Genomic DNA, 10,927 nt, shown 5'->3' on the forward strand with positions numbered 1-10,927 from the left:
TCAAGAACAAGGTCCAGCATAGCACCTCTCCTCATTGACTCCTCTGTCAGTTGGAGTGGGAAGTTATCATCAGCGCATTCCAAGAACCTCATGGATGGCTTATGCACTGCAGTTTTGTCCCTCCAACAGATATCAGGGTGGTTGAAGTCCCCCATGAGGACTAGGGCTTGTGAACATTTAACATATTAATAAAGAGAAAACTTCAAAATTCATACAGCTGAACTTACTTGCTTTGTTTACTCACTGGTTTGCAGTACTGATAAAGTAGAGTGCTAGAAGTAATATGTGATGTTTTGAGGCCATAGTACAAGAGTAGGTTTTAGTGCAGAGGTTTGATAGCTTCCTAGTTTTCAAAGTCTTAGCAATTATTACACTCAACTTGGTTATGAAGCAGCACTTGTGGACTTCTAATTGTTCATTGAGAAAGGGTTCATTCTTCTAATCTTTATATCTTCATTTAATTTGCTTTTGGTGTTGAAGAATTCCTATCTGTCTTGTATTGCAATCCGATTTTCTCCCTACGCTACCCCTAACTCCTTAGTAGTGTTTGTCAGTGTGGAGTGCACTTGCTGCATGTTACTTACAAAATATGTGTTGCATGTCTGTCTTGTGCAGGTAACATTTCTTTTCCTCCCAGAAATGTTGATTCTTTCTTTGATAGACTGAGAAATTGGAATGAGAATGGATGAATTAGAAGCATCCTTTAAAAAAGGAGAAGCCTGGAGGATGTTTATATAGCTGTTAGTTAACAGCTGTAGAATCTTGTCAGCATTCTCTACTGTCAGCTCTAATCATGTTGGTTTCACCCTGTTGGGTTTTTTCATATCTTTTTTCCAGATAGTTCAGAGATCCCTGTCACTGTTCTAGTTTCTCAAGCTTTTCTCCTTGCTGTATTTATAGAACTTTCTCAGCTTCTCTTTCTCTCCCTTGCATGCATGTTCTGCCACCATCTGAAAAGCTTGTCGGGTCTTGGGAGGGTGGTGAGACGGAGACTTGTTTGTACTCACTGGAGGAATTAGTGAATGGGAAGGATGAATGTAATTCCCAGTTCACACCTGACTGGTACTTGGGGAGGCTAAAACCATGTTTTGTAACATAAGAATCAGAAGCCCATTCATCTCAGATAGGTGTCAGCTAACTAATTACTGTACAGGTGCAGTGTAGAGGCAGTTCTGAGGTGGGAATTATGATTGGGTAGTAATTAAGAGCGAGGAGCAATATATCTTGGAACTGTTGCAGAGTGCCTACCTGTCTGTAGTCTTGAGCTATCCTTGCAAGCTTAAAACATACTGCCTGAACTTGTACTTAGGTAGCTGCAGAGAATTCTAACATCTATGAGGACAATTTGTTTTTCTTTGTTTTTAAGCCTGTTTGACAGTCAACTGTCATGCAGAAGAAGCTGAGGCAATTTAATACTTTTTACCCCCCACCCAGCTTAAGGGGGCCCCAGGTAGTTCTCATCATAATTGAAGTGTGGACAATACATTAGAATTAGCTGAAATTTATTTTCCTTGGAACAGGAAGAAGATTCCTGTGATACCCCATATCCCAGAGTTTGTAGACTGTGGCTTGCTTAGCTGTGGTATTTTCACCAGTCTGAGCAAGTAGCATTATCTTGCTTCCCTACTTTTTGGTTTTGGTATGAATTGGAACTTCAGTTTCTCTCAAAACCAGCCTCATTTTAGTAAAGTTCTGACTGTGGCCTTTGGGTTATAATTTTTTCTTTTTTTTTAGTCTTCTAGTTTAAGTAATCTTAGCATACGCAGTCAGAGAAGCACTGTCAAGAGAGAATAACCTTAAGCACACTTTTCCCCCTTGACCTGCGACCAGCAGAGGGAACTTTATGTAAATGTCTCAGAGGCATTTGTATACAGTAACAGTGAGGTTGCTTAAGAACTTCAACAAAACAAATGCCTAATTTAACATTTCTTTGAAAAAAACTCAAAGACTTCAAGCATATTATAGAAGTCTAAGATCTTATTCTGTTTCAAAGAACAAACTGACCTAAAATTGTGTGATTAAATCATAGTGTGATATAATCACTTTATTTTTAAAAAATAAATAATTGTTGCCATTTTTCTGCTATTAAAAGTGAAACTATCTTTTTGAAATACAGGTTATAAATCGTTCAACAACAGAGCTACCTCTTACAGTGTCATATGACAAAATATCTCTTGGAAAACTCCGATTCTGGATCCACATGCAGGATGCTGTGTACTCCCTCCAACAATTTGGTATGTTTTTGTCTTTAATGACTGTAGACCAGAAAAACCCAACCAACCCCTCAGGTTTTTTTTCTTGTAAGTACATAGATAACACTTAACTCTCTGTTTTCTGGTTAGCTGGTGAAAAGGTTTAATGCTACAAATCTCACTGTGTTTTACTTTAACGTAATGATGGAAATAAAATGTTGACATGTGTGAGGAAACAAGAATACAAAAGTGAATTAACCATTTTAAAAATAAAGTTTATTTGGATAGTACTACTGTAGAAGTATAAGAAGCCAAAATAGAGGAGAGAATTTTTGCCACAAGTTTCCCCTGTCATCCATGGAATAGAAAAGCTGGATCGGTGTTACATAAGCTTTGATATAAGCTATATAGAGTGGTCACTGTAGCCATATACCTACATTGAAATGTGGGCAGGCACAGCAAAGTCTTTGGGCTCAAGCTTAGCATGAAGAAGGAATCTAGGTTCTCATCATACTGCTTCTGACACTGCAGAACTGGCTGGCCTCTCACTTTGGCTCAGTTACAAATTTATAAGGTAACTCAGATAAAATGGAGGCTTTACATGTATGAAACTATTAAATTCTGTGTTTCGCTTAAATATAATGGAGCAAGCATACCCTTTCACTCAAGTTCATATGTTCTGTGTTGGTGATGGTATAGTCAAGCTTTTACTGTGTTTAAATGTCTGTTCCACTGATCCATACCTTTGTGAGTCTAATCATCACTCATAAAAATTGGCATCTTATTTTCAGGGTTGTCTTTGACAACTTAGTTTTCTCTCACTAGAGTGTAGTTGGCTTCTTTATGCCAGACTAAGGAACTACATTGTAACTGAATTGGTATTGATGTATATGAATCCTGATGCTCTGTTTTGAAGCTCTTCAGATAGCAATTTGAACTTTTTTCAGGCCAAGAGACCTTAAAATCTTCTGTGCCGTATTATTTTAATGATTCTTAAATCCTTCTCAGTTTATCTTTCTTTTTAATGTGGATAGATGCAGTATTCTACTAGTTTCCCAAAAGACACATGCAGGGGTAATGCTGCTTCCATACTACTCAGTGTTGTTCTTTGTTCACCAAAATTTAGTCAGTAAGAGGGAGTGGATTTGGTTATTCACTGAATTAGTATGTTATGATGGACAACTTAGCATTTAAGGCATTGGTTCCTCTGGGAAAAAAATCTGTTCTGGTTCAGCACTAGGTTCAGAGTGCAGTATTATAAGACACAGTACCTGTATGCAGTGTAACTTCTCGGAGAGTCTAGACTTTCTCCATTTCTTTTGCAGCCTAAGCTTTTCTCATGTTTTGTTGGGGGAGGGAAGGCAAGTAAGGAATAAGGTCATCCTCAGTAGAATCCAGCTGCTTCTCCTTATCTCAGGCTAACATATATCGAAGCTATAGGTATGTCTGCTTGAAATAACTGTCTTGAAAGAATCAAGTAATCATTCGCTCAGAGTTTGTGTGGAGCACTTGACCACCAACATTTCTCCATAAATTTCTGTAAGCCTCCTCAGGATGACTTAATTGAAATTTTCATGTTCCATGTCTTGTCTCTCTTGTGATGGACACATATATCAAGACCTATCATCCTAGGAGTAGCTCCCTCTGCCTGGAAAAAAGGCTTGCCTAAGATGCTGCTTGTTCTCTGTATGTATGTAGATAGTGAAACACAAGGTTTAAAATTTTCCTTTTGGAATAACTTATTAAAAGGTCACCTTAGATCAATAGCAAAACTCCAAAACCCCTTGAAAATGGGTAAGTTTGCATTCTTCTTGCTGTGATGCAGGACAGCTAATATAACAAAGTAAGCTGGTACTGAACTCTCCGGTGTCTTAACTGGCATCATTCTGTAAATGCAGCATTGTGTGTTTCCTGAGAACAGGAGGATTCAATCGCAGTGGCCGAAACTTTCTACTTTATGAAGAAAGCATCTTAACACTGAAGAAATTCAAAGGGATGGTGTATCTTCTGGAAAGCATACTCCTTGATGCTGGCAACCATATTTATCATGGACAGGCTCTAACTTTTTTTGATTTAATGATTGAATTTTTTTGAATTAATATAAGAAGGTAGCAACATTCTTCCTTTAGGAAATCTGTTAATACAGTAGAGAATATGTATTCAGCTTAAGGATTGTGCTTTCTGTAATGTGCTTTGCCTTCTTCATTTGTCAAAGAGAAGCTTCCAAGTTAATTCTGCAATGATCATCAAAAGAGTTGATGCCTAATCCATATCTATAATGGTCTATACTGTTGCATATATGGCCATGTTTCTCACTGACCTTTGTTGTCCTCTACATTATAGTCCTTTTCTCATTTTTAATTTTTTAATATTAAGCTCATTTTTCTTATGTATCAAATAAAAGTTAGAGGCCAAGTTGAGTAATCCTTTTTCTTCCCACTCAAGCCAGAATGACTTCCTTTGTCTTGGCACTTATCTATCAGGTGTTCAGCTTAGGTTGTAGTTACATGGCATGTTAGGCACATCAGTCTGCTTATAACTGATGGATTTAATTTAAGGAAAGCCAAATAACTCCCCAAAATATAGGTAGATTTGGGTTTTACCAATAAAGCTGCCAGCATGTTTTGGATTTGTGATTCCTTAACAAAACATGTGCAGGTGACATAAGATTCCTTTCATACCGGACTCTAGCATAACAGCAGTTAACTGTCTGGTGGTACTTGCATAATTACTTGTTCTTTCTCTTAGGGTTTTCAGAAAAGGATGCAGATGAAGTAAAAGGAATTTTTGTTGATACTAACCTGTACTTTCTGGCTCTGACGTTCTTCGTAGCAGCATTCCATGTAAGTGGAGAAACTTTGTTTTTTAGGAATTACAGCTTATGAAATAAAAAAAGGCAGGGGGGCTGAATTTCAACTTATTTATTAAAATCTGTTCTTGGAAATAGTAATTTCAGTAGAGCAATTGAAGTGTTTTCTGGTGCAAGTCAGCTGTATTTGCAATACAGAGTTAACATGTAAATATCAAGACAGAAATTTGAGATAGCTAGATAGAAACTAACAGTATTGACTGAAATATAAAACATTTACCTTGATTATCAATTTTTTTTTTAGTTGCAGTTGAACCAAAGTCTTTAGAATTAATATGCCTGTCAACATCGGTTCAAATTTTGTTCAGTTGTCACAAGATTTATCACTGCACTGGCATAGCTGGGGCTCCAGTACTAGGGTTTGAGTCTCTGATTTCTAATCCCTGGAGAAATTTAGATCAGCTGATCTAAATTGCTTAAAAAAATTGTTGCTGTACACTTCAGAGCTTAGGGTTCCAGTCATGATTATTTGTTGTTGTGTCTCTGTCTTAGCATTGTGTGTGCCTTGTTTTAAACATGAATCTTTATTTTACTGAACAATTTTTTTTTAGACTTCATTGTTCTACTGTGAACGTTTTTGTTATCTACAGTTACACTCAATACAGTTCCCATATTCAGGGAAAGATATGAACTTGCTGGGCATGTTATGCTTCTTTATACTTAACACTGCATACAATTAGTTTGGTTGGAAAGTCTTAGAGTTCCCAGCCATATTAATTTATTTTTTCCATTCTGTTTGCAGGTTATAAGGTATCTCTAGAGTGAGACTAGCTCTTTTCATACTTGTTTTTTATGTATCATTTGCTCAAATTCTAGAAAAAATACTTTTTCATTAAAATTCTCTGAGGCACGAATTTCTTGAATCTGTGCTGCTTTTTTTTTAAGATAGTGAATGCTTAAAGGAAATACTGAAAAATATGCTGAACAAAAATACTATAAAAAATACTTACTACTAATTAATTTAATGCTAAAATGTCCCTGAAGTATAGGTCAACTTCTTAGTGATGAAATAGAGAGAAAAGCTGACTTGCTGTATTGTAGGATTTTATTAAAAAGTTTTGGTACTGTCCAAGCCTAAATTGACTATCAATCCAATACAGAGCACTTTAAATCTAATTTAGTGTGATTTTCCCTGGTCTGTCAAGGAGTTCAATTTCTCAGGGTCCTCATTCTTCATCCTCAACCATGTGTTACCCTGTACTGGGTCACTAACTTTCTTTACAGGATGCTGCATTGTGCAGCATTGTAGTAGTAGCAGTTTTGGGAATTTATCCTGTCATTTTGCACTGCTTTTAGAGCTTGGGCTTCTGAAACAGTTTTTCTTTTCAGCTTTTATTTGTTATACTGAATTTTTATTTCTGAAGCTTCTAAACCACGTTTTTCTTGAATTCCATGTTAAATGCATTTTTGACAGTTCAGCTGGCAGTCTCTAATAGTGCACGTCTAAAAAATGAGTTTGTTTCTTGCTATTTGCAGCTTCTCTTTGATTTCCTTGCATTCAAAAATGACATTAATTTTTGGAAGAAAAAGAGAAGCATGATCGGGACATCTACAAAAGCAGGTACGGGCCAGAGTGCGAAGTGTTCTGTGTGTGCTGCATGTTTTCAGTCTTACTCTTAAGTTGACACTTTGCAAGTTCACCAAGGTGGCAGAATGAGATGGTTTTGTGTATGAAAAGAAGATGGCAAACAGGCTTGTTCTAACTTTGTTAGCATTGTGCTCAAGTATCACTTGCTTTTAAGCAATCGTGTCATTTCTGAGGTTTGACTGTCTTGCAATTGACAATTAGTTTAGTATTAAGTCAGCTACCATATTTCCCTTGGTGAAGGAACAGAAGAATACTTTGGGAAAAGAATGAGGAACAGAAAAAATCCCATGGGTGGAGAGAATGTACTATCATGGATAATGCTGTCCTGCAAACCCCCTGCATTCCTTGCGGATAGCTACAGGTTCCATAATATTTGGAGGGGAAAATGCTGTGGTGTAGTGCTGTTGTTTGATTTGGGCTTTGATGTAAACAGGAACAGTAGAAGCTCCTGGGGCAGGGAGTGAGGGAAGAACATGGGAGAGTTGAGTTGACTTGGATGTAGGAAAGGTGAGAGAAACATAATGGTCTGGCATCTGTCTTGTCAAGCCTTCTTAGAGACGGATGAAGGTAGTAGCCAGCCCTGGACAACTGGGGTTTAACATACCGCTTGTCCAGCCTTGTATATAGTGCTAATAGTTGCTGCTTGTTTTTCTAATAGATTTTTCCATTCTGACAATAAACCAAAATTATAAATCTGGAGTCACTTGACCTCAGAGACTATCCCTGATTCTGTTATATTTACAGATTGATTAAAACATGTGAGGAATATCCATCCCAGGAAGAAAATTAAGTTTTCTAAATTACAGCAATTGTGAACAGCAACATGTTTTTCTTATGTGGAGAATCTGTTTATCAGAGTGCATTTGTTTTTGTAACACATTTGTACTGCTGTTGGCATATATATGCCAAAAAAGTAAAAAATCAAAATGCTTCATGGAATTTCAGAATTGAGTGGGTTAGTTTGAAAGGTGAGTAAAGTCAAATTGAAAAGTCTGAGTGACCAAGGTTTTTTAACCTTACTGTAAAAGTATCAGTCTTCAGTCTCCAGTAATTGATGGTTCCGTCATGTGTTTAGCAAGCCTTAGTGAGATTTCTGCCTGTATCATCTTCTTACCCTGAGGGAGGAGTGCAACAGGCAATTGTTCTGGAATGGTACAGTGTAATTGTTGATGTCTGAGTACCTCTTTTTTCTTCCTGTCCCTGCTTAAGTATTAGTTGGTAGATGCTTATAAGCATCCAAGGTTTTGCAAAACCTGAAAAATAATACTAAAATATACTTTTTAACATTTACAAACATTAAATTAGTTGCATGACTTTTAAAGACTGACATTACACTCCTTCACAGCCTTTCAGCTTTCTTGAGACAAGAATCACAAATGTAGTTCATAACAGTACTGATCCATTGCTGAATTGCTGCAGTACAGAAGTCTTCCTGAAATATTCTGATTTCCTGTCATCTTTTGTGATAAGGATTTCATAAAATGTTTTGTTCCTTATTTGCCAGGGGGTGTGTAGATCACTGACTGTTTCTAGGACTACTTGATATATCAGGGTGTATGTAGAAGTTCATGCTTAAACTGTGCAAGACAGAATTATAGTAAATAGGCCAACAGTCTTCTGTCATCTCAGCTGTCCATTTAAATATTAATAAGCTTTTTGTTTTCATTTTTTCTATCTAGTGCTTTGGCGGTGCTTTAGTACTGTGGTAATATTTCTCTTCCTTTTGGATGAACGAACAAGTTTGTTGGTACTGATCCCAGCAGGCATTGGTGCAGTGATTGAGGTGAGTTCTTAAAGCTCTAGAAACAAATACCGATATTCACAGCAACATTCATACTTTATTGTAGAAAAAGAATGCTAAACTATTACTGGAAAAATACTGCTGTAGTATGCTGTCTGAGCAGCGTTGCTTAACTGGCTTTCAGTGGTAGAGGAGAGTGCGTCCCTTTATCAAATAATTGATCTGGAAGTATCAGTTTTTTCTGGGATGGGCCAGTTGGTGTTGTGGAAACCAAACAGAGCTATGCTGAGGTTTCTTCCCGTCACATCATCTGATAGATTACTCCTGACCAGGCATGTATAACCATGTCAACAAGCCTTCACAGAAACATTTGTCAGAGGAGGCTGTGTGCTGTCAGACAGCGCCGCAGGTCTGCAGCTTTCTCCCTGTCTGTGACAGAGGTGCTTGGGGAAGGAGAAAAAGGAGGAGACTGCTGGCTGTGTTTGTTATTCCAGAAGACCATGTCTAGTCATGGGTTGCAGGTACTGCTTAGAAGCCTGCTCTATGTGTAGTATAGCACAAAGTCAGCAGTAGTGAGAAGGGGAGATCTCTCTCCCTAGCATTGCTTGCAGATCTGTTTACTTCTCAGTAATCTTTCAGTATTTGAAAATCAGTTCAGGACTCATACATGGAATTTTTGACTACACATCTGTTACAGTTGCAGATAATCCCTGTGGAAACAAAGCAGTTCAGAATTTTTAGTTAGTGATTAAGTTGTTGAATGCAAAGTCACAAAGCAATCCTTAAATTTCAGTTTATTGTATAAAACAGATTAAGCTCCTCTGAAAACTATTAACAGTGGCATACTAAATAGTGCCATTTCATTGACTGTAACATTATTTTTCAGTAAGTTGGGATTTTTAAATCTGATGTATTTCTGTGTGTCAGGTCTAAGTTTCGGGGATAAATATATACCCCTATAAATATGCTATTTCTTTTGTAGAATATCCTTTATTTTGATCCTTGAAATCTAAGTAACTAAATTTTTAAAAATCTAAAGACTTCAGAAATTCAAAAGTGTGAAATGATTTAAAAGTGAATCAGGTCAAGAAAAGTGATGGTTTTGGTTGTAGTGGGGAAGAAGAAATAGCCCTGGTCTCTAAATCACTTTTTTTTCAGAAGTATTAGTGGAAACGAGATCAGACATGAATGGTAGTAGAGTACAGGAACGATCAGCTATGCTGCAGGATTTAAGTGGGATTAAAACTGTTAAGATTTTGCATTCCTCTTTTATAATGAAGATGGATTTCTTGGTTGCCACTACCTAAGAACAGGCAGATTCAGATCTCATTTGGTCATTGTGCCCGAGATTCTTCTTTGAGCTGCCCAATGATCTGTTAAATAGATCTCTCTGAGATCAGTAATTCCCATGACTGTCTCCTATAGTCTTTCTCATGTGCCTTATTTTCCAGTATGTTGTTTTTGGATTGCAGACTGGGGAAACTAGGTTAAAAGGATTATATAGGAACATTATGTGAGACACTTAAATTGAAGGGAAATGTTCTGTAGGTTCTGTTGAAGTAATATATCTCTCCTCTCAAGTGATGGTGCAATAACATGGTTGTCTCAAGGTGAGAATGAACATACAGACAATACATCTCAAAGGAATTTGTCTGCTGGGAAGAGCTTTTTCACAACTTCTTCTTAAAACCTGTTTCTCATGCAGTACTAATGTGATATTGCTTCTGTAATAAGTAATTTTCTCACTTGCCTCAAAGATGGCAGTAAAAGATTGTCTTTACCTTACTGCCCTTTTTTGTTGGGAGATAAAATGGGTGAGAAGAGAGTATTGGTGTCTCTAAAGTTAAACAAATAAACCTTGTCCACCAAAAGTTTCATGGAACATAGCTCTCCCTGTGAGCTTGCTGCATTGCCTGAGTTGTTGAACCTGTATACCAGGGTGGGTACATGAGTAGATTTTCAGGTGAACAGAACCTTTGGTTACACTCAAGTCAAGCTGTTACAGCTTAAGTGCCCACTTAATCACTGTTAGGAGTTTGGAATATCGTCATTGTGCAGACCCCAGCTGACCTCGAAGTCACATAAAAACTTCCTTGGTGGGTGGTTACTGGTTTATTTACTCTAAATGCCTGACCCGAGGTGCATGCTGGTGAAGAGAGCAGCTAACTTCCACCACTGCACTGCAGTCCAGATATCCTGAAAGTACAACATTATTTTGTTGAAAGTACATAAATCTGATACGGAGGCTTAATAGCGCAGGCTCCCAGTGTCGTACTTGTCTGGTGACATGGCATTTGGTTTGTATAGAGATGCAGGCAGTGTGCTGCAATCAGGCTCTTGCCACTTCATGCAATGCATGCTTAAAATAGATATTTTGGTGTCTTGATCCTGATTATCTGAATCCTGCATAAGACATTCCTTTGGATAATCTTTTATGTGCACATTCTGTTTTTGCTAATCACAGCTCTGGAAGTTGAAGAAAGCTTTGAAAATGACAATCAAGTGGCAAGGTTTGAGACCCAGAATTCAGGTACAGT

General features: G+C 37.4%; 1 protein-coding gene across 1 annotated transcript in view; it reads left to right on the top strand.

Moving 5' to 3' along the window:
* CLPTM1L (CLPTM1 like) overlaps positions 1-10,927 on the top strand; it is a 33,303-nt gene that overhangs the window by 10,960 nt on the left and 11,416 nt on the right. Inside the window, exons 6-10 of the mRNA XM_074899398.1 lie at positions 2,117-2,234; positions 4,941-5,035; positions 6,538-6,622; positions 8,329-8,432; positions 10,855-10,920. Of these exons, the coding sequence (XP_074755499.1) occupies positions 2,117-2,234; positions 4,941-5,035; positions 6,538-6,622; positions 8,329-8,432; positions 10,855-10,920 (468 nt within the window). The remainder of the gene's footprint in view (positions 1-2,116; positions 2,235-4,940; positions 5,036-6,537; positions 6,623-8,328; positions 8,433-10,854; positions 10,921-10,927) is intronic.

This window comes from Athene noctua, chromosome 2, assembly GCF_965140245.1.
Source record: "Athene noctua chromosome 2, bAthNoc1.hap1.1, whole genome shotgun sequence".
In the NCBI taxonomy this organism is placed as follows: domain Eukaryota; kingdom Metazoa; phylum Chordata; class Aves; order Strigiformes; family Strigidae; genus Athene; species Athene noctua.